The sequence below is a fragment of the Chamaea fasciata genome, unplaced genomic scaffold (genome assembly GCF_029207755.1).
Source record: "Chamaea fasciata isolate MVZ Bird 193981 ecotype frontalis unplaced genomic scaffold, bChaFas1.0.hap1 SCAF_1, whole genome shotgun sequence".
NCBI lineage: Eukaryota > Metazoa > Chordata > Aves > Passeriformes > Sylviidae > Chamaea > Chamaea fasciata.
In genome coordinates this window covers 118,195,072-118,219,792 of record NW_027094086.1, presented here as the reverse complement: position 1 = coordinate 118,219,792, position 24,721 = coordinate 118,195,072, and the positions used below count along the sequence as shown (strand labels likewise).

The following is a 24,721-nucleotide window of genomic DNA, read 5'->3' as shown; positions in this document are numbered from 1 at the left end:
AGAGCTGCAAGGTGATGCAGAGGTAGGCAAAGCCACTCAGGAGAGCTGAACTCTGTCCAACAGTTTTGTTCTCAGGTAGGCCTGCAGGTTATGACAAGTTTCATGCTGCAAGAGCTACCGGTAGTCACTACACAAAATTCACACACAGGAACAGTGATTGCTTTCTGGAATCAAGAACCACAAAAACTTAAGATTGCTGTATAGGCTGAAGATGTAAAAAGGCTTATTTGAGTTTTGCACTCTCTTCCTCATGTGGTAACATTACCAGCACTAAGTACTAGAGGAAATCTTCCATCACTTACATGTTCTAAGATGTCCTAAGCAGCTTACATTCATGTGATCATGGCCATTTATACAGTCCTAGATAAGATGCTAATCCATTTCTCCAATTCTCAAGTATAGCAATTCAGATCCTGTCTTCAAAAGCATCCCTTCTCTGCATCCAGTTTAGAATTTGATCCAAGGTATTATATAATAATTTTTAGCTGACAAAAAGAAAAATAATTCCAGATTAAATTATGCAACATTTTCAGTAGTATCCTTCCTTGCTTTTTCTATCACCCCATTGAAAAGACTGAGGAAACCCAAAATTTCTCAAGCATATTGACTCAGGCAAGCAGACTTTTATTAACTTTTCTTACTTATTTCATCACTGTTTCAGGCATCTTAGAGATTCCTGGAAAGAACAGACACTGAAATAACTCTCATTTATATTAGTGTGTGCCATAATTAGCTGGAAGGATCTGCTTTACTGAGGGCCTCTTTAAAGCTTGTCCATCTGGTTTCAATCACCTCATCAAAAGAAACAGCAAATGTTTCCTTCAGAATAGCTGTTTCTCACTCATTTCAATATTCAGTTATAAGTAAATAAACCAACAGAAGTCACATTGCCAGTATGTCATACAGAAGAGCAGCTCTGACTCCTGGTCTGACCTCAGAACTAAGTAGAGGAGTACCAAGCACCCTTTCCTCTAAGCACAGCCATCAAGCTCATCACCACAGTCTAAAAAGAGCTGCAGGGGGGATTTTGATTACAACATATAAAACAAGAGGTAGTCACTGCAGAAGACATATTTCGTAGTAAGATTTTTACCACAGCTTCCAGCCAGTGTGTGCTTGTTGCTTGTGGGTCCAGAGTGGCAGGCCTGAGGATGCACTGCTACTTACGTGTACTTGGGCTTTTGAAGGAGTTCTTAAAAATCACATCTGGCCAGATCAAACCTACATCTGATTCCACATCAAAATGGATATGTGCTATGTGCCCATAACAACTGAAGGCAAGCAGACATACTGTACACCTAAATGGTTACAGGGCAGAGCCTACAGAATTCACTGCAGGCTAAAGGTCGAACACAATTACTGAACAGTTTGGAATTACTGCAAACTAACCCTTCCTAGCAAGCTGAGCACACAAGGGGCTGCAGGAACACCTACTCTACCTTATGTTATTTTGTGAAGTGCTGAGACAGTAACAAACCTGACCTCTTACCTCAGGTGGCTGGAGCATGGTGCTAATAATGCCAAGGTTGATGGTTTGATCCCTGTGGGCCACCCACTTAAAGAGTTGTGACTGGATGATCCTTCTGGGTCCCTTCCAACTCAGAATATTCTGTGATTCTTTTTTCTTATTTCTCATCCCAGGCCATTTTTTTGTGGCGCTTAATGGTTTCCTCTGGTCCCATAATGAAATCACCTGTCGGGTGTTGGACATGTCTGTAATACTCTTCTTGTTCCAGTTGTTGGTCCCCTGTTTCAACTCCTTTCATGTCTCTTTAAAGAGGACAAGTGCTGCTGGATTGAACTTTGAGCTTCCTAACCCCAAGAACTGAGCAGGCCTGTTAGAAAAGTTTTCACAGGCACTGGACTAATGATTAAGGGAGAGCACCCATAACACGTACAGCAAGTATTTCAAGTATTCTTGATTTACCTGGAAACCATAAGAAAGAGACTCAGAACTGCATCTTATTTAAACATGAACTTCTCCTGACATGTGCCAGTAAATTATACTCAGAACCTCTTCCACAGCATCTTCCCTCAGCTGAGACCCAGACATTTTCTTCCTCTTGAGTCTGTTCAATATGTTTAATTCGAAGTTCTGGTGTTGAAGGAAAACTTGCAGCTGGGTAAAGCCACATGGCTCACAGCATCCTCCAAGCTTACATGTGTAATTTTTTGCTCCTTTTAAGAATATTAGGACATTTCAGAGACAGCTTGTTTCTGTCTCATCTTTGAAACTGTTCTCTTACAGCAATTTCATCTGCCTAACCCTCCTCTTAGATCAGCTCCACGGTGTAAAACAATACCAAGCAAGTAAGGTCTATAAACAAAGCAGCAGAGATTTTACTCTCCTTGGTTTTACGTGGAAATCGTGCCCTCTCTCATCTCAAAACCCCTAATCATTACAACCTAAGAAATTCTATTACCATGGTATTGTGTCTATTTTAAGGCAACAAGAAATGCAGTGTTAATTACTTCTTAGGCTTTTTGAAGCTTTATGAAATCCAAACTTATGTTATCAATTATGTTATCACCTTCCCATAGTTTCAAATTATTTGCTTTCCACTTTCCACTTGACTTATTTAATCTTGACTTATTAAAATAAATTGTGCACGTTATTGTAGCTATTCAACATTATTTTAGGAAATCAAATGCAAGTCGATTTCCAACAGCTGACACAAAATGCTGACAATTCAAATACTCTCACTAAAGGAGAAAGCATGAAAATCACTTTTTATTAATTTTCAAATACAAAACAGTAATCTCTACATTTGTTTATCCTATGCAAATTATCTCCCCTGTGGTCAGTTCCAGCATTACCTCTTAGAGATATTTTACACCATCATAACAGATTGTGCTTAATCACTGAAACATATCAAAATTAATCTGTGAGACAAGAAGAATGCAACAAAATTAATGTCAAGATTCAACACTGTTCCACCTTTGTTGCAGAGTACCCCAGAGAACACGGCAACTCAGCAGCCTTACATTTTTCTGTGAGCTGTATCCATTCTTGGATTTTATCCTTTTGCACTTCAGATTACTTCAGATATTATTTCTTTCTGATATTATCTCCCTGTACTAGTGTGCAGAGACACTGTTACATTCCTCTGCCTAACAGTAACACATGGCCTTGGGCCAGACACAAACTAAAGTGCCAGACCCAATAAGCCAAGCCTTTTGCAACAAATTGACTGCAGGCCATGATCCCCTGCCAGCCCAGTCCTTTCTCTCCTCAGGCCATCAAGTGCCTTCCACTAGATAACTAACACTTACTGACAATGGAATAATAGAAAATAAAGCAAGCAAAACCCAAATCAGAGACAGAATATTCCCTTTTGTGCAAGTAACAACAAAGAACCTGTGCATTTGAGAACAGATGTATATATAAAGCAATCTGTTCAGAGTATCCTTCATAGTAGCTGCTGTAGGTCATGACAGAGGCATAAACAGTTCAGCTTAAAGTCTGAACTCTAAGTCAGATTGTCAGATGCAGCAACAAATGAAAACACAGCAGACAGAACACCAGGCAGGCCAAATATCTGCTTTAAATGTCACCTCTGCATCATAGTGCAGGTGGGACTCTAGGTTTCTATCCACTTACACAAAGAACCCTTGTTGTACAGTTAGCCAGCCACAGCACGAACACTGGTGGCTGCTTTGTGATGCCAGCCAAAATGAACATTACGCTCCAGTCTAATAGTTCTTATTGTTGTTGCTCTGGTGAGGGATTTTTTAAAACTTTGTTTTCATTTGGGTTTTTTTTTTGGTAGTCTTTTTGTCGGTGACACTGTTGATATTTTGGGGATGATGGTGGTAATGTTTAATTTAAAATGCTTCTGATTACAAAGATTTACAATTTATTAATATTGGAAATCTCACTAATAAATATGGCCATGTTTTCAGCCTACAGACATGGTGGTATCTGTGAAGAGCTAAGCTTCAAACAAAAATCCAGGATTTTCTTTTCCTACAAACACCCTAAGTTCCGGTTGGTAAAAACAAATTCAGTAGACAGAAGCTTAGCCCTTGAGGAAGCCTGCATTTTTAATACACTACTTCTACATTAAGAAAAAGCTGAAAAATCAGTCTGTAAAATTAGGAAGCCACTACCAATGCAATGGACTTCAATGCATAATAAGGCCAATCAGGAATTATTCACAACAAGATGCCTTGGTTTGGTCCTTAGAGGACAACATTTTTAACTAGTAGAATGGTGACCTGGTTGGATAAAAATCAAGCTACTACAACGGCAGACTGTCAAACATTTCTATGCTTCAGACAGCATAAAACTCACACCTTATTCTTCCGCTCATCCTGAACATTGAAGATTTTAATTCACAAATAATCCATATTATTCTGAGTAAAAGAAAAAGTGTATCATTTTATCATCAGTGTTTGTGCACAATCTGCTAGAAGGTCTGGTATACATTCAGATGTGTCTTTCTCATTTTACAATTACCTAATTTCAGGATTTAAAGATTCTGACAGCAGTTCTAAAATCCCACTTTGTTCCAATGCCTATGCAAAATACAGTTGTATCAGTTCCACTTCCAGAAAACAATTCAGTTTTGTTTAACATGTTGCCTTGCACCACCATCATCTTCCTCTTCTACTACAGGTTAGAACGAGTCAGCCAGGGAAACTCCTGGAAGCAAAAAAACAAATCAACACAGAATAAAAATCATATCAGAATGGGCAAGCAGTAAGAGGAACAGTTAACTACCAAAGGGAATCCATGTGGTATAAAGACTGCTCAAAAATGTTTCATCTGCTTTGGTCTAAAATGAAAAGGAGTAACCTTAAATTCTGGAAACAGTCATCAAGGACACTATACATTAATAACAGCCAGTGGGGGAAAAAAACCAAACAAGCAGATAGCAAAGAAAGCAGATGACATGGTGTCAAAGGACCTATTTTCTCCACTTCCCAAATCTAAGAACAATCTTTCTGCCTTGCAGCCATCTCTGCCTCCTCTGTGATTTAAGTGATGGACCCTAAGGTTTTCAGAAACTCATTACCATGAAGCTCGCAGAAAAGGAAAGGAAAACACATACATACCTGTTTTTTTCTCTCAGATTGTGGATCAATCATTACATTTATAAGAGAAGGTGTTCGCTTGTCAGTCACACTTGCTTTCAGAGCATTCTGCAACTCTTCTGGTGTTTTAACAAAGTATCCTTTACCTCCAAAGGCAGACATAATTTTCTCATAGTGTGCATTTGGCAGGAGAGATACAGGAGGTACACTGTAACAGAATGGAAAACATGATTAAGGGCATGGGAAAATTGCCAGGCTGACTAATTTAATTACTTTAGCACCAATTTTGAAGTCCAAGATCATTATTTTGCTGGCCTGATGAATTCTTCTGGGCTGAAAGAATTATGGTTCCTGTATCACTTAAGATGTGTTTATAGGGTAGCAGAATCATTTTTATCTTGTGGAGATATTCCTCAGCAAAGCTTTAGCCTAGTTCTCTTTGTACAGACATCTCAGCTCAGAAGCAGAAGTCCTCTGTAAACTCAGAACTCAAGTCTCAGGTAATTTTGGAAAGAATCAGGATTTTGAAAGTTAGCCCACTATGAACTCTGTACTGTGTGGGCTGAACTGCTGCAGGAACCTGAGAAAACTAATAGAGAATCTGTTGTGCAAACAGTAGGCTGGAATTAAGGTGGCCGTTTGCTTTAGGTAACTGGTTCTTACTTACCTGAACTTAAACCAGGACTAAATTGATTTTATAAAAGTAATTTCAATCTGGATCATACAGCATTAAAAATTAAGCAAGTGTCAATTTTGCTCACTTCTTCCACAGTTAACAGGACATTCTTTGAAGATGCTTACCATGCAGCAGGGTCACCAAACTTTAACATTTCCTCCCAGGAATTTGCATCCAAACCAGTGTAAATCCCATTGTTGTTTACTACGATAATCAGGATTGGCAAATTGTATCTATAAAAAGACACATTTGGAAGAATTCTGAAATACTTGCCCCCTTCTGTAAGATGTTAAGAGTGTAATTTTCCTTACAAGGGAAAAAAAAAATCACTTCCACCTGAAATCTGATTTAATCATCACTGGTAAAGCACTACATCACAACAACATAAAAAATGAGCATGTATGTTTTCTGGCTTGTTTTCGTGTGTTTATGGATGCCCCACCTATCAGCAGTTAAAGTCTCCTAGTTAAAGTGATCCTGAAGAGCATCTTCTTGAGTCAAAAAAAAAGTTACCTGCAGATAGTCTCCACCTCCATTCCAGAAAATCCAAAAGCACTATCCCCCTCTATGCAGACAACTCGCCTTCCAGGTGTGTGGTCTCTGGCTACCATTGCAGCTCCTATGGCAAAACCCAGCCCCACTCCCATGGTTCCAAAAGTACCAGCATCAAGCCTAAAGGGAAAATACAGAATTACTATATACCTTTATTTCTACTCAATCTCTTCAATTAATCCATGGTGCCTCACTTTTAATACTTTGCCATATAGTATTCAAATACTGTTTTATAAACAACTGGTATGAAGAAACACCACATGTAAAGATTATTATATTCAGTCAAACATTTGATAAAACTGCAAACGTTTTAAGTGATATAAACATACTGGAACTCAAATTAAAATGAAGAACTCTTGTACACTAGTGCTACAATAAAGAACTATTCTCATATGCTTTTAGCTTGCATAGTAACAGTATTTCAAAAACATTCAATTACTGTAGAGACAGAGAACATGAAATATTTCTATATTTAATTCCTTGAAAATATAACTATTAGTCTGAAAGCCATTGATTAAATACTGCTGTTCAAATTTTAGTCTTCTGTTCAACCATTTGAAATCAAATTGAAAGCTGTAATTTAGTTAGATCATTTCAATCAGAAGCACATAATGGATACAAAAGTACATAAAGCACTAGATTATTCTAGGGTTAACTGCTTGAATTTGCTTTCAGATATGTGCAGTGCAGTCTGAAGAGACAACCAGTAACATTACTGTGTCCTTATTTTAAATAAGGGGGAAAAATGAACACCCTTCCCCCAACTCTATTCGAAGTACATGGGTTTCCTTCCTTATTGGTTGTTTTATTCACAAAGCAGTATTTTGAGTACCCACATCCTAGGCATGCAGGTTTACACGAAAGCATGCCCAATATATAATCCAGTTTTCAAGATTTCCCCATTTTGAAGTGTTCCAAAGAAAAACTCTTCACATTAATTCTTTTCAACATGAGAATTCCAGTGATTGTTTTTATTTTTCATCAAAATTTACCACAGACTCTGAACACAGAAACAAACATCTAGGTCAGGGAATTGAATGCTCATTGCTCACTTTCCACGAGAGAGAGAGAGAGAGAGTAACTATCACCATTGTGCTGCAGAGCATGCAGAGAATTGTTAAAATTTATGACAGGACATCAGTATGTGAGTGGAAAACTTTTCTTAATCCCTCTCTCAACATATTATACTTCTGTTTTCCAGACCATTGTATTTCTTAGCTAAATGAAAACATTTATGCAGAAATGTAGCCTGTTGACTTAGAACAAAAGATATCACACCTTTGACGGGGATAGAAATTTGGAAGCATAGTTCGTCCAATGTCCATGGTGTTTGCTCCCTCACTTACTAAAATGCAGTCCTTGGGTATCAGTTCTCTGATGTGATGAAAGACCGTATAATAATTCATAGGCAGAGATTTCTGCAATGCTAATCCCTTAAAAATAAAAGATATTAGTAACTCCCATGAATAGAACTTAAGGTGCAAAACAGAGACATATACATAATAACGATGGAAATAAAAATACACTCTGCTGGGTAAGGCTGGAGTATTTGGTTTTCCACACACTACATCAAGGTCACTCCTTCTGTATCTATCCTGGTAACACAACAACATATTTATCAGAGGCTCAACAAGCTCAGCGACCCTTCAATGGCATATCATTGGCAGAAGCTATTAAAACTCAGTTTAACCCAAGAAGCACATGAAATTTTTCTGCACCCAGGTTTGACTATTGACAACCCTAAGTGAACTGTCATCTGTGTGCTGGGAGGTAATTCAAAAAAGCAATCTGCTAGAATGAATTTATTTTAGATCCCAGTCTTGGGAACGTGCATCTGAAGTTGCAGAATATGAGTTACATAAAGCTAGGTATATACCAAGCATCTGTGGTCTCTTGGTCTTAACAGCTGCTTATTTTTAACATAGATTAAACTGAGACCAGCATTGCTAAACTGCACAATTACAAACAATGATTACAATTAGAAGAAAATTAAGAATGTGTCTTCACCCACGCCAGCTTCCACTTGGAGTACTTGAAGTATCTGTCCATTGCTTACAAGTCACTGCCCATAATACAGCAGCTCTGGCTGCGGTCTTCTACTACTGGCTTCAAGAATCCAATCCCAAAGTGTAATGATTTCTACACAGTTTGAATTTATACAAAATCATAGAATACTTAAACTGTAATGCTTACAGTTCCTAAGCATAAGAGTAAGCCTGTACCAGAATGGTACACGTTTTCAAAGCTTGGGTGACTTAACTGAGAAATAATTGAGGAGGTTGGATATAGACCAGTTACAAAACTGACAGTGCATCAGTGGCTGTTGTAGCAAGAAACCTTTTAATTTCTTTAATATCACACTACCTTTGATCTCTCCTCGTTGTTCTTTATTTTCCCTCTTAGCTTCTGCCACCACTCTGAATTAGAAGGGTATTTCCATGATCTTTTGTTGAATTCTTCTAAGAGCTGGAACAACATTGAAATGCTGTAGAGGGGTCTTTCAGTATGTTTAAAAGACAACAAAAGCATCAATAATAACATTATCAAGAACAATCCCAGCACAATCACAGTAACACTAATCAGAACCTTTAAAATATAATTTGAGAATAGACTGGATATACAACATGAATATACTGCCTGAAAAGTGGTTTTCCTTGAACAGTTGGTGGGGTTTTTTTTTGTTTTTTTTTTTTTTTTTTTTTTTTTTTTTTTAATTTTCTTTTTTTCAACTGGCACCTTACTTCACATGAATCAGAGGAGATTGAGGTCAAAACCAGAGGACATGGGACATTACGTTACCTGCTCAGTCACGGCCTTTATGTCACCTAATAAAGTTGCAGCTGGCCTTACATTATTCCCCAGCTCTTCTGCACAAATATCAATCTGTATTTCAAAAAAAGACAACCATTAACTCAAGGATATTAAGGGAAATTTTTTTTTTTCAGTTCAAGTGAGGAACATGGCCTTACATACATAGGTGTCTAACAGTCTTCACGCCTTGTTTTGGCTGTAAAGGTAACTTCCTTTGCCTTTCCTTGACACAACATCATTATACAAAGTAAAACCTTACGGTACATACCTATTTTAATAAAAAGTCATATATATCCTTAAAGTTGACTGCTTGCTTCTTTCAAGCTCCTGCAGACACTGTAGAACTTTACTGCAACATTGTATGAGAGCTAAAAATCTAGGCCCAGGTATACCCTTAAAGTCTATACAAAGCAGTAATTTTCTCACTGAGAAAACTGTGTGTATGCTACCTGACACTAAGAACTTAGTTAGCATGAAGAAACTGAAAAGTAAATTGCAACTACTGAAGCCAATCTAACAGTGATGCATGAGCTCTCTAAGGTTACATAAATTTATTTTTGACCAGGTCACACAGACTATGAACTGACTCAGTATTTTAATACTAATCTCTGATAGTGAAAAAAATTAAGTGAGATGAAAAAACATTTTCTTTAGATTTTTTAAGAAGAGGAAGCATAAAATATGTATTATTTGTAAAAATAATATTTGCAAAAATAACGTGCGTTTTTAAAAAATTTAGCTTAAAAATTAATGCTATTGCAAAGTTTGGAACTTTAGACTATGTTCCAGGTCAGTGTAAGCAGGACAGCCACCACGTTGGATCAACTACTACAATCTGATCACAGACTCTTGGGGGAAACTTTAAGGACACAATTTTTAAAGACTTCTCTTTCTAAGGGCTGGCAGACTGCCAAATGCATCAATTAACTAAATAGCCTTTCTTCCTCTTATTTCATTTCCGAGTGACTGAGCTCTTACATCATGATAGGATCTTAAAGCAGTTCTTTTTCAGAAAAATTCAGTCAAGAGAGCAGTATGAAGGATTCCAAAATTTCAGAGACAATTTTCTTTCACTCATAAAAATTCCAATGTTCCAAAAATCACAACAGTATTGTGAGTGTAACCATGCATTAGTCAACTGCATAGAAGTGTCTGCCCTCCTCATTATAGCAGCACCAAGCTCTTGGTACTAGGAACACTATTGTAAGCACTTTTACAAAAAATTAGGAAGCAAAAACCACAATTAAAGAAATTGTAAGTATTTATGGAGAATTACGCTAACTATATGCACCATACTGTACTGTCCATATGGCAGTACCTGCCACATGAAATACATTACTGAAATTATGTAATTAAATTATCATGTATGATAATTGCTCTGGGCAATGCCAGAACACAGAAGACTTCCATTAAGTAATAATTATTTTCCTCCTTACCTGAATAACCTTTACATCTTGTCGATACCTTGGTGGAAGACCAAAATGCAAAATCCAGTTCAACCTTGCACCAAGCAAGATGATTACATCAGCATGCTGTAATGCCCTAGTAAAGGGAAATGACAAAACCAGATAAGAAGGAATCACTATTACATTTACCAGTCTTTGTAAAATTAGAAGCAATCCTAACCACCACAGCAAACCCCAGAATATACATATAATTCTTTCTTCCTCTAAGCTGCTTGCTTAGCCCCAAAACCCTGTATCATTTTATACAGCCAAACACCAAGCCATTCTTGAATTAAGGAACTTAAGAAAATTAATTACTAACTTTCTATTACACTGTATATAGGAAAGGAATCATTACATTAGGAGACGAACAAGACGGTAGAATGTTGCTGAGGTTAAAGCAGAAGACTCACTATTGTGACACTGGCAACAGTGGGTACCAAAGTTAAGATTGTATGGGCTTCTCAGTTTAGTCTCCCATTAATTTCCCTTCCACTGAGGCAGACAATATTTGGTATATTCTTTAATCTCCATTCTTCGTAGCAGCATGCTTAACAGTGATAAAGCTAAGATGCTCAGCAATGGACAGCATTTTACTTTCAGGGTATATAAATGCTCCATCTGCAAACAGACTCCGTGCATATTCATACACAGTAGGGTTCTTAAGAGTCCATTCACATTAATTTTGCCAAAAGCCAAAAAAACCCCATCCTACTTTAAGCACAGTCTTTCAGTGTAGTTTGAAATATCTTACTTTTCTTTATAAATAAAGTGCAATTTAGTGATAGGGTATTGCAAACACACAGAGACAACAGCTGGCAAAACTTCAACTGCAACGTGGGCAGTTCAAGCTTCTGTTTATGGTGTTAAAGCATAAAGAAGGAGCTTGTCTAGTGCACAAAGTTAAATGTTTAACATAAACTGTTTGCCAGCTCTGTTTCATGTTATGAAATACACACTAGCAACATTGATCCATCTACTTGCCATAGGTTTCATAGCTACAGATTATAATGTATCTCCAAGTCTCTTCCTGGTAAGCATTCTAAAGCCATCCACTTAAATCTCTTGTCCCTTTCCCACCAAGATCTTCAGTGCTCTACAGTGAGGTGCAAAACATTGTTGAAAAAAATTTTTGTGGTATGAATTTTCTCTTCCCTGTAGATCACCAAAATTCCTAGTTGTTTCTCAGCTGTTAGGATTAGAAGCCTTGCTTTATATTTACGTTGATCTTGCTGCAGCTACACAATTTGGATGGTTATCAGGAACTACTCCTTTTGCCATTGGTGTAGGCAAAAAAGGCAGTCCACAAAGGTCCACCAACTTTCTGATGTTGTTTTCAGCATGTGAATAAGCAGCACCTGAATGAAATGAAAGAGATTGCTTAATACTACAGAAACCAACTCTATTTGCTTGAACTTCAATTAAGCTGATTACATTATGGCAGAAAGAGTACTGTTTCCCATTATGAAAGCTGCCTGTTATTTTTCATTCTGAAGAACTCAAAACTAAACATGCCAAACCACAGATATCTGCAGTTAAAATTCCACCTATTTTTAACAAAAAGTTTTGTTTGCTTGTGGTTTTTTTTGTAAGACTTCAGCTGAACTATTTTATCAAATTTTATGAAACAGGGCAGGGAAAAAAACAGGAGATCTTGTTTATTTAAAATGACACTTTTAGTGGATGAATTTCGGTATTATGGGACAGAGACTTCTGCAGCAACAACACGAGATGACCTTTATGTTATGTCATGTCTGTTCTGCTTACCCCCTGTATGCTGCTGTACCTCATGCTCCGTAACAACTTGCCCAAAGACTCTAGTGTAAGCCTTTAGTGAGAAGAGAGAAGCACAGACAAGTCCTTGCAAAGGTATGTGTTTGTGCACACATTTCCTGTGATGCTGCAGCAGTACATGGCTGCTGAACTAAGCTTGCCCAGGCAACCTAGAATAACTGACTGGTCCTTAATGGCTTGAATCTGTGTGTCTTGAATCCTGAAGAATATACTTTTGTAAATCTTTCAAAAATTCTGCTAACAACAGTATACAGCACAAGCCCAGGTACATTTGTTGAGTAGATTCCAAATTGCTGACATTGACAAAACACAGATTTTTTTTTTTTACATTTTCCACCTTTCACTTTTGAAGAACACTCTTTCTTCATGTGTACCCAGCCAGAGAGAAAAAAAAACTCCCATAATCTCTTCTGATCTACCTTCTGTTTTCAATTTCACTACCTAATCAATCATAAGATCCATCTCATTTCAATCATTGCACTCCTTAATTAAACACAGACAGAGACCACTCCCCATATCTGCAGAAAGGCAGCCTGGGTTAAATGAGCTGGTTATTTTAATTCTGCTTCTGGCTGACCTGTATCTTCAACAGAAGCACCACTGCACTGGCAAACCCTCCACAAGGAAGCACAAAAGAAATGAACCAGCACAGAGAATGATTACCCTCCATCTCCAGGAACTGATTACACTGCAGAGTACACTGAAAAGTCTGTAAAACAGCAACAGCAGAAGCACCTGTTGTGTTGCTGTATATCCCCACACAGGTAGGATGGCACTTTCAGTAAGAACCAACAGAAAAATGACCTTTGGTTACTCTGATCCTTGCTATATATGCCAGAGCCTCAGACAAGGAATATAATTGCTGTAATAGAATGTAAATCGTTCAGAATTTAGGAAATGATCCCTTGGTATTGGCTCTAGGATTAAAGACAACAGTTATCTGATTTTTTTTCGACATAAACTTATATTTTATCAACTGATTTTTCTTCAAACTAGATGAAAAATAAACCATTACAGAACAGGAAAAAAAAATTCTAAAACCAGAACAGATTTTAACACTAAATTCCAAAGAATTTTGTGTTTTTAGTACTGGTTTGTTGGACTAAAAAGAAGAAGGCTAACACTTCTGGGGAAAAGCAACCACTGTTCTTGTCCTGAACGTGCACAGTTCAAAACTGTATCAAAGCACTCTACCTTTGCCAATGATGAGCAGAGGCTGCTTGGAAAGAGCAATGACAGAGGCTGCTTTGGATACAGCAGAGTGTTCAGCCATGCTGATGGGAGGTGGCAGGCAGCATTCCACGTACCTGAAGCCAAACAAAAGAAAAGAGGCTCTTTAAAAAATTCAAAACAAGAAATGCTGAAAGACAAAACCTATTGTTCAGCACAAAATTGCAGTTGCTACACACCATGTCACAGCATTTATTAGAACAGGAAGTGTTTTTTCCTAAACAGGCTTTGAAGTTTTCCCTCCTTGTTTCTTCAATCTTGTAGGTAGTGTTGTCTCAGAGATTTACAGTGACATCATTAGATTACCATATTAACCCATTCTTTTTTGCATATTTCATTACAAACTGTAATCTGTACCATGTCATGATGGAATGTTACATTTAGAGGCTGGATTTTATTCTTTCAGGAAAATAAAACATGAAATTAACCTATAAATGAATTTTCTTTTGTTCAGTGACTTGAAAAATAAGGAAGGTAATCTGTACATACTTGACAGAGCTCTTATTCACCTGAAGATTCACAAAATCCCCGGGTATGTCAATATAGCACGAACCTGGACGACCATACATACTGGTTCTTACAGCCTAAAAAACATACAATCACAGCTTTAATCACTGTTTGACAGGCTTTTAAAAATATTTATATTCAAAAAAGCAAGAAAACTTTTCAGTAGGCAGACAAGGTGGAGAGTTTCATTTTGCTGACTCATCGTAGTGGAAGCTGCCATGGATTGATTTTTACCAACAAAAAAAAAAAAGTTTTGACAGCTATTTATGCTTTTTCTTATATACCAGCTGTAGCCTTTAAGCAGATGTACAGTATTGGACTCTAAATTCTTTAATTTGCAATGAGACAACTGTATTATCAGCTGTTGTGTTTGGAGACACAAAATTAAACATTCATGATGAATTCTACTTAAAGTAGCACAAACAGAGTAAAACCAGGATAACCAATGCCTCCATTTTCTATTACTTTAGATCCCAGTTCTTCATTGCAGGTAGATGCTCTGCTGAATTTGCACTTCTGGAAACAGTATGACTGTATGCAGAATTTAGGCTGACATGGCTGAAGAGCTGCTACAGCAGTACCAAGAGACTTCTCTAATCCTCCCTGAAGCACTGAGATAAGGATGTGTTTTCTCTCATTCTCAAAAAAAACCAACAAAGCAACAACAGAACTCAAAGCCCAAACACAAACATCTCCACTGCCCCCCTCCAAATCTCCTTCACATGACAGAGGTAAAACAGCTGAAGCATTACATTTCTAGCTATTGCATCTTTCCCTAAAAGCACTTATTTCATAAAAATTTTCCAACTTCATCTGAAGCTAACAAAAACCACTGCAGGGATCAGTAAGCATCAGACTGGACTTGGATCTATTTCTAGCCTATTTCATAGCATTGTTCATAAGGCACAACCTCCCCAATTGTTAATTTATGCAATCAACCATCACCTCCTATCTGCCAGAGCAAATTACTTGGAGTAACAACTATACAAAAATAAACTCTCAAAACTTAAACAGGAGACAGTTTACCTGATGTTCTCTTGTTAATTTTGTATCTTTTCATACCTTTTCAATAACAGCAGGAATAACTTCGAGGCTGCTTGGGCGGACAGACAGCTTGTTGTACAGCCTGCCAGCTTCAACCTGAATAAAGGCAAATAACCATTGTATTGGTTTATCAAAGTGATTTGCTCATTTCCATCTCATTCCAACATGAATAAAATGAAAGAAATGCCAGATGAAAAGCAACAAGGTGGAAACTTCCCCATGGAAAAATTCATTAACAGCTGGTGAAAACTGACAAAACCATACTCATTCCTCCGAGTGCTCAAGTTTTTTGGCTTTTTTTTTTCCTTCCCCATATATTGGTTTATTTTCTTGGACATTTTGCTTTTGTCCATCTCAGAACAAAAGAAGGTAATTTATACTAGCTGAAAACCTAAAACAGAGTATGAATTCCAACCTAAGTAGGGACAAAGTCATTCCAGGCAGTCTGCTGTATTTACACAATGTCAATTTTAAACCAGTAGATGGAGCAAATCAACAGCATTATAAGATCTGCTAGGAAGTGGTAGTGTTTGGGATCTTTTTTCCTACAATAATGAAGAATAAGAATTATTTAACTGAAACCTTCTTGTAGAAAGTTATATATCTGTGTACCTGTGGGAATTCTTGAAAAGCTCCCATGGTTTCCTGATTTCTGTCAGAAGAACCTCCAATAACAATCAAAGGCCTAGAAAAGTATATTAAAAACAAACAAAAAACCCATTCAAGTATATATATATATAGCATCCACAGATCTCTACAAGACTAGATACAGAATACAGAAATAGATTCTAAATATCAGAGGGTCAGCCAGTAAACCTTCACACCAGCTTTTGGGTCACCAGTTTTGGGACAGTTTGGCCCTATTAAGTGATTTACATCATAGAAGTTCTAAAACCAAATCACACTGCAGGCAATTTTCATTCAAGTTTGATAATATGGGTGACACAGTGGTTTGAAGGAATGACAACACCTAATGAGAAGTTAAAAAGTACTGATTGGTCCAAAAAGTATTAAGATGTGTGTTTATAAAGGGTATTGTAACATGCACAAGCACTAGAACTAGCTAGAAAACAATTTTTTCAAAAAGATTATGTTTTCTTTGTGGACAATTCGGAACACAGCAGAAATTAGCTGAGAGTATCACTCCCTGCATTTTGTTTTCAGAAAAAAAAAACCAAATAAACAGACAAAAAATTAACATGCCTGCAAGCAGTCCTGAACTTAAACTAGTTCACAGCTATGCAAGGAAGGGAGTATTACTTTACAATAAGGGTTTGACATTCCACAGGAGCACATTTTTATTGTAATTTCCACAAAATATAATAATTTTTCTACAGGGAATGAAAACCTGTCTTTTATTCAAATTGTAGGTCAAAATCCATAAATGCTAAGTGTTGAGTCAACAGAAGAGAGTTATTTTATTAATCTCCTTATTCATCTGCACTATATTGAAATGTTGGGTCAATAGCTTTCCAGGCTTTTTCTCCTGAACAATTTCTCTTTCGATATGGCCTTTCCTCTGACTGCACTTATCTATACAATGTATCAAGCTGAAACATTTCCAGTGTATTCCATGCATAATCCTAAATTTAATCACCCAATAGGCTTAGGGATATGTGTATCCAGACCCAAGCTTCATAACCAATGGCCATTTCTGTGTCATAAATCAAAGATTTAGTTTGAATCCCTAGGCACAATGAAATGAGAACTTCCGGCTGTATCCTGCCTCTGTGAAAAATTGTTATGGAAAAATGCACTTCTTGACTGCTCTACATATTTTATTCTGCTTCTTCTCTCCCCTCAGCAAAATGATTACTATTATCCAAGACTGTTTGACAGTGACAAACCCTATGTTCCTCTCGCTTGCCTTTTCCAAATTTAAATATTTTAATGAAGAAAGCAAATACTACTTCCCAATTACAAAACTGGTCAACTATTTAGAAAGCCAACTCCAACACCTGTATCTTGAAAAGATTTAGTTCTGCCCTTGGAGTTTTAAATAATTCTAACTAGAAAGAAGTTTTTCCCTCCAGGAAATCATTGTACTACTGTCACAATATTGTAGATATTTTGAAGAGCAGTGCTTATAAAGCAAGGCAAGAACAACAGTGAGGCAGAAAGAACTTTTGACTATAATGAAACTAATAATGGTAAGTCTTATGGACTTGCAGGAGAAGAACTTCGATAAAGTGAAAAAAAAAATTAACTGAAACTTCAGGGAAAGAGCATGCTTGTGTTTACTCCAAATCTTATCAACTATCACATGCTTGTCTTTGGAGTCTATTGTCACAGCCAGACTGAGGTACAAAATCTTGCTCAGAATAAGACAGGACAGGAAGCAGCAGCATGGCAAGTAATTTTCAGCGTGAAATATCAAGAGGTTTTACCCTCAAAAATGCAGTTTACTCTCAAAAATGTCTCCTGCAAATCCATAAGTAAATTACATGCACACTTCTTTCTTATAACCAAACTCCTGACAGTTCAAAAGCAAGGTTTTCATATAATCTTCCTTTTTTAGTCTAAGGTCAAACAGTGACAGCAAAACTTTAAACAATAACTCATTTTTTAAAAAAAGAATTTGAACACTAGAGGACTTTTTTCAAGTCAGACTTGGTTTGTTAGTCTGTTTTTCAAGTCAGACTAGTTTGTTAGTTTCCATCCCTGAGCTTCCCTCATCCATCAGCCACTGCTAATTCAGTGTTCCAGATCACACTGTTCTGGATCACATTCTGTTCTGTGAACACATCTGCTTGGTATTGCTACAGCTTCTTCCCAAAACACCTCAGCACAGCTTTCTGAACAGCTTTCAGTGGCAGACCAGACAAAGCTGTCACGTCTCAGTGAAGGCTTATAGAGTAAATCCTACCCCTCTGTACATCATTTAATTCAATACTTAATTACTACTCTAAATGTCTGCGTGGGGAGCAAATAGGGATTTTAACAATGCAGTTGTCAATTTATTCATGTATGAAATACAGTAATTCAAAGGCAGTATGAATTTGAATTTAGGAAACACCTTTAAGATGATCTCCATGGTCATGAAAGCATTACTGGTTAATATTGACTTAATTTTCAAACACATCCATACAACCAGCTATACTGATAGATTTTCTAATATACACACAGTGAGGTAGGACAAAACCAAGAATTTTACCCATGAGAATACAAAAATGTTTAAAGTTGATAAAGGAAGAATTCCTTTCCCATTATCCACAGGAAAGGGGAAAAAAGCAAAATACTAAATACAGTGGAGCTCAACATCTGAAACAAGTAACAACACACAATTACTGAAATTGTAAAGGGAAAATGCAGTTAAATTACCAGCAGTTAATGGTTGCATTTGCCATCCCACCAAGGGCATGTATGAAACCTGGACCAGACACTACAAGACATACTCCTGGTCTGCACAGAAAATACAAAAAGAAAATAAGAGGAATTAAAAAAAGGCAAGTGAACACAGGGAATACCAAATAAATAATCAACAAAAATTAGTAAGGTGCTGAAATACAGAATATTAAAGTTTTACTCATGTCACCAAAACTCATGAATGGCTAGGAATTTGTATGAATGACTAAAGGTAGACACGGAAATCAGAAAATAGGAAGCTGTATCTATCCAATTAGAAAGGCAAGTGAACAATTATGTGCCACCCACACAGAGGTGGGCAATATACACAGGCTCATCCTAACACAGCTCCTGACTTCTTCTACCACATTTGCGCCGTCATCTAATGTTTATGTGCAATTTGGGAAATTTCTGTTTGCAGTTTTCTCAACTGCACTTTACCAGCAATTAAGAATGAAGAAAGCTCACACAGGAAGAAGTGTATCTGATTCAATACAAATTCTACTGAAATTTAATTCAGGCAAAGACACTTATTGCAGGTGATGAGATAAAAAATGGTAATTCTTAACTAGTGAGCATTTCTTAACAGCTTTGCGCACTCTTTACATACCTGCCAGTCAAATATCCCACAGCAGATGCAGCATAACAGGCCTGTTAAAAACATTGGAGATTATTATTATTATTACTATGTATACATTTAGTGATATTTTGTACATAACTTTCAACAAAAATACTGAAAATAAGCAGGTACAGATTCTTCCCTGACTATAATAGTTTAAATGTAAGTAAAAGCTCCATTTCACCCTTTCCATTATAAGATGTGTCCATGAAGATTAATGTGAAAACTCTCAAGACTCTTCTCCACACTTCAGGTTCTTGCTGTTACAAGAAATTACATCAGGATTATTCGGGATTTGAAAAAGAAAAAAAAAAAAAATCAACCAGATAAAAAACCCCAGGGAAGAAAAATAAATAGAACAAAACATGAAACTTCTGCTTCCCACTGCCTTCTGGACGAACGTGGAAGAGGGACTTGCAAGAGAAAGACAACAAGCAGAAATGCAGCCATTTCAGAAACACTGAATTTCAGAAATCAAGCAAAAGGTTGAAATCTCACACTGGAGAGAATAATTAGATGATTTGGGATTGTCTTTTATAAGCTGAGCTGCTGAAATACTTCTCACTCCACTTCGGTACCACACATTTAAAGAAAACCTGTGTTTGGAATACAAATACGAAAGTAACATCTACAAATGTTAACATCTACAACGTGAAACATTTGGATATAAATTTCAACTGATAAAAAAGACAGCATGTGATCAAGAAGTTTACAGGTGACATCAGAACTCAAGAATTCACATGTGACATTGCTCACTCTCTCGTATTTTCATACTCCTGTCTTGAAATCAGCAAGTTCTAACATTTAACAGAAAAAACCCTAATTTTGCAATATTTTGTAATTTTTTAAAGTAAGCTTCTGGCCTTAGAACCTGCCTCTTTCTTTTTTAAATAGAGTGGAGATTTGACTTTAGTTATAATTGAGTACTCTGGTGGCAAGTTGCCCACTTTGGCTCCAGCTGCCATTATTAAAGGGTTCTCGAGACCGATTCCCTTGACTGCTGCACCAACTCTAGCGTACTGTATGCTCACAACTAACTTAGGATACAAATATCAAGAGATTGCTCTGATTATGTAGCGATCATTATTATTAAGATTAACAACTAACAAAAACAATGTGTGTTGTTAACAAATCACCATATAGTAAAGGGGAGTTTGAAGTTTAGAACTGATCCGGGTTATCAGTCTTCTAAACAATTGCAGCAATCTCTCATTTCGCAAGGACAGGAACAGAAAAAACACGCCCCTGTGAAGTTGCAACACAGTTTTCACTGTTCAAAGGGCACATGGATGCAGGTGAAATGCTTCTGGCAAACTTATGCCATGTCACAGGCCACAGGAGACCAGCTTATGGGTACTGGCAGCGCTGTTTTTAGCTCCTTGTTTTCATCAGGTGTTCCTAGTCTGCAGTTCTATGAGCTCTTTACACAATCATTAATGTTGGAAAAGACCTCCAAGATCACTGAGTCCAACCTGTGACCAACCACCATCTTGTCAATTGGACCATGGCACTAAGTGCCAGGTCCAGTCATTTTTTATCACCTCCAGGGATGGTGACTCCACCACTGTCCTGGGCAGAATAAGAACGTTACGATGCCAACCAGCAAGTACATTGCTTAATTGAGATCATCATGAGTTTTCATCACGGTTTAACTTGTTTATGGGCCCTATTTCCTATGAACACTACTAATTAAAATTTTACCACTTTGACAGGGAAATCCTTTTGCTGCATCTGGCCTAGAAACGAGGTAGAAACTCAACCCCTGCAAAAAACTCTTAATTTTCCATATATCATACACAGCTGCTTTCGCCAATAAAGGAGGCAGCTGTATACACATCCTCCACAGCCAAACCACACAACTGAGACATTTAAAACTATGACATGTATATAATGAGTATATCTTGAATATTCTATATATAACCTTTCACCCTTTGCCAAGAAACTACTCTATTATTACTTCACTGAGGATAAAGAAGAAACCAAAACTCACTACAAGACGCAGCTTCATTCATCCTTTTCGACTCCCCAAAGAAGAGAAATCCTGACATTAAAACCAGTCTTTGTGCTATTTTTATTCCACTAAACAAAAGCAGCTCATCATCTATAAGCACAATGGTTTTTGTCTCCTTCATCTAGTAAAGAGTAATAAATAGAACAGCATCTCATTTAGCAGTGCAAAGCAATCTTCTCTCTTAATTACAGACACACATGAGAAAATTAATTTTAATAATGTTAGTAACCACAGCTAAAACTAGAACATTTGCTAAATGGCCTACAGGAACATAAAGATTGTGCCAAATTCCCAGTTCTTCAAAGACTCAAATACACCTTCTAAACATGTTTGTATATACTTGCCTCTCTCATATGTTACAGATTTTCCAGAGACACGCATTCTTCTAAATTCTCCCATTCCAATTTAACGATGTAAGGATTTGACACCAAAAACATACAGCTCACAATTACCTGATCTAGCAGAACTACTCTAACAATACTTTGTTGAGGACTGGGACAATCTGAAAGTTTATTAACTACACAAATGAAGGAAAACTGGTGACTGCTGTAGATCAGGCATGGGAAGTTGCTGCGCCCTCTGCCACTGGTTCAGCAGCGAGCAGCCAGCTCCCCATCTTGAGCAGCAACCCTTGAAAATGATGTATAAACCTGAGGTTACTATCTTTAACCTCAGACCACCCAAGGATCTACTAAGATTACAGAGTTACTACTGTGGGAAACCAAATAAATGCAGAACTAGCGGCATAACACCAAAATGCTGGGGAGCTTGGCTCTTAGTTTCTGACACCTACACAATAAAGTTGAAATATACATAAATAATAGAGTCTTAAGTATATGCTCATGGTTGATTTTGAGCACTTGGAAGCATTATTACTTTTTATGATTTTCTGTTCTGTGAGCTTTTGAAACATAGTTAAGGAAAAAAACCCTATAATTATTTAAATTGTCAGAACAAGTTTATCAATCAACAGGAAAACTTTCCTCTTTGGGCACTTAAGAACACCCCACAGACAGGGAAAAAAAGTAAAGAGGTAGGTAATAAAGTCCTAAAAAGAACTAAAATACTATCAGATGGAGTGAGTATGATAATATTGCAATGTGTGCAGAATGCTACAGAAAACAAAAAGCCCTGGATGGGCATCTCAAAACCTGGCAGATAATATCTGACAATGTATCACTTCAAGGAGATAACTTTGATTTTTTTTTTTTTTGTTCTTTATCACATGCTGTCTTTAAATTCTTTTTTTCTTCTTTTTTTTTCCTATCTTTGCTCCCTTACTGGAGAATGCCATTTTTAAATGCAAGATGCAATTCCCTTAACAGAAAAGGAGGGGCCACTTTAAAATGGAAGTGGGGAAAGAAGGGTACAAAGAAACACTCAACCCAACGTAACAATGTTCTCCATTAGTCCAAAATAACAACGGCTGCTCCTGTACAGGTTCTTTAAAGGAAAATTCAGAGACCACGTTCCTTCTTGTAAGAAAACTTAAATTTGGTTTCATTCCATTGTGAAACAGTTAAGGAAAGGGTTGGTCCCACCAGAGATAAATACTTACAGCTTGTTCATTTCTCATTCCCACATACTTTATTCCAACCGCCTGCGCTGCAATTGCGATTTCAGTGACTGGAATACCAACAATGCCAAACATGTACTCAATATTCTATGAAGAAAAATGTTGGGAAAAGTCAGACTGTTTCTTCCCCCAAAAGACAGCTTTAATAAGCACATGCCAAACACAGACATGCTAACTACACAGGCAGTCTAAAACGAAAATGTAACATACATAGCCACAGAGAAGCTCAGGGGTCACTGTGGAAACAGAGCTGGCATCAGCTGGTGTTTGCAGCTCAGCCCTCCATGGCTGTGAAAGCCCTGGATTTTGGGAGTCTACAAGAAGTGGGACAATGGTTCAGTGCCTCAGTCAAAGTGCATTTAGTGCTTTTTACTGAGTAACTCTTACCTGGGACATCTTTGCTATGTTACCTTCCTGATTCTCAGTATGTCAGCTTCCTCTACTCTGAAAATGCCTCATGGCACCTTGTTTTCATACTTTCACAGAAAATTAAGGGCAAAAAGCTCCAAGGAATGGTTGGGACAGTACCGTGCCCACAGAAACACAGACATAAAGAAGACTACGCTTATCTGGATTACAACTGAATTACTTTCCTATGTTTCACAGGCCAAACGCAAGGCCTTCTCCCACGACCCGTGCCAGGCCTGCAGCATCTCGAGTTTAGAGACAACACATTGTTTTTGTCACCGTAAAGGTGGCCCAGGGGGCACATCCAGCCGTCACGGGAGGAGCCGCAGAGGACCCTCGGCATTGCTCCATGGTAGCGGGGGGGTGGGCTGAGCTCGGGAATAGGGCAGGCTCGGGAATGGGGCAGGCTCTCCAGAGGAAGGGAATCGGTGTCGGTCTAGGGAACGCCTCTCCGGGGTCAGCAGCTCACGGCTGCCCCGGCAGCACCGGGGCCGCGCCGCTCCCGGGGCTGTGCGGCGAAACCTCCTTCCCCTCCCTCCCTCCCTCCCTCCCACCCACCCACAAAGCGGCGGGGCGAGCCCTGTCCGTCCGCCCCCGGGAGAGCGGCAGCGCCGGTCGGGGTGAGTCTGGCCGCGCACATTCACTCGCTGCAGGCTATCCCGGCCCGCAGGCTGCCGGTCCCCACGCCCGCGCTCTTACTTGCGCCCTGAGGGCCTGGGCAACGAGCTGCGCCCCGCTGACCGTCTCGCCCTCCATGCTGGCCCCGCCGCCCGCCTGGAACGAGCCGGCCCGGCGCCCCGGGCGAAGGGCGCGCGCACTGACTGGCAGGCATCTCGGCCAATCAGACAGCAGAGGGGCGGGCCGGAGGACCCACCCTTTACCCTGGAGGCAGGGGGCGCGGAGACCGGGACGGCTCTTCCTATTGGCCAGAGCGGGCAGCCAATCAGAGGCCGCGAGGCGCCGGCCCTGCAGCGTGAGGCGGGGGGCGCGGGAGCGGGCCGGGGCCGGGGCCGGGAGCGGGGCGGGCGGGGAGCGCAGCGGGCGGGGCGGGATCGCCGCAGCCCCGGCCGCCGCCCTGGCCCCGGTGGCCTCCGTCAGCCGCAGGGCCGCGCGGTACCCGGGGCAGCCGCCCCCGAGCGCTCCGGCTGTGTGGGGCTGGTCAGAGGTGGCGAACACGGAGCGGGGCAAAGTCCAGGGGCCGTGTGAGGTGCCGGTGCTGCCGCCGGCGCTCACCAGGAGAAGCGCCAGGGGAGTGCGAGACACCCTCTCCCAAAATCCCAGCTGAAGGATGGCGCACGCCCCTTTGTCCGGCTCTGCCCATCCCGGCGAGTGTCGCTGAAGTGCCACGGGTGACAGCGTGTCCCTGCCCCACGCTTGGGCTTGTCCAGCCAGACCACTAACGACAGCATCCATTAGTCCTCGCTCGCCAAACAACAAAAAAGCTTAGATAGCAAAACAGATAACTAAAAAACCTTCACAAAACTTATAAAATACTGTAATATAATGCAGCAAATATAAGCAGTAAACAGGAGGCATCAGTGGAAAACCCCTTGAATTTGACTATATTTTATATTTTTTTTAAATATGTTGTATAATATATAGTAGAATGGCGGCAACATCACAATCCATGGTTATTCAACCTAAAAACCACTTTTTTTTCATAGCC

General features: G+C 38.9%; 1 protein-coding gene across 1 annotated transcript; it reads right to left on the bottom strand.

The window, feature by feature from the left end:
- Window positions 1–2,712: 2,712 nt before the first annotated feature.
- On the bottom strand, window positions 2,713–23,851 carry HACL1 (2-hydroxyacyl-CoA lyase 1). The gene is made up of 17 exons (XM_066194962.1): window positions 23,755–23,851; window positions 22,630–22,734; window positions 19,052–19,092; window positions 18,418–18,498; window positions 15,709–15,781; window positions 15,115–15,192; window positions 14,035–14,129; window positions 13,510–13,622; window positions 11,744–11,879; window positions 10,513–10,618; window positions 9,065–9,148; window positions 8,630–8,731; window positions 7,544–7,698; window positions 6,227–6,385; window positions 5,839–5,946; window positions 5,059–5,245; window positions 2,713–4,645 (listed from the first exon to the last, which is right to left on the bottom strand). The coding sequence occupies exons 1-17, from the start codon at window positions 23,809–23,811 to the stop codon at window positions 4,613–4,615; spliced, it is 1,713 nt and encodes a 570-aa protein (XP_066051059.1). The 5' UTR covers window positions 23,812–23,851; the 3' UTR covers window positions 2,713–4,612.
- Between the last annotated feature and the right edge of the window lie 870 nt (window positions 23,852–24,721).

Excerpts from the sequence above, each read along its gene's own strand:
- HACL1 (XM_066194962.1), bottom strand. The coding sequence starts at position 23,811 with ATGGAGGGCGAGACGGTCAGCGGGGCGCAGCTCGTTGCCCAGGCCCTC. Across the intron at positions 11,880-13,509 it reads TCTGCTCATCATTGGCAAAG|GTGCTGCTTATTCACATGCT; the intron begins GTAGAGTGCTTT and ends CATTTCATTCAG. Across the intron at positions 4,646-5,058 it reads AATCTGAGAGAAAAAAACAG|GAGTTTCCCTGGCTGACTCG; the intron begins GTATGTATGTGT and ends TTTTGCTTCCAG.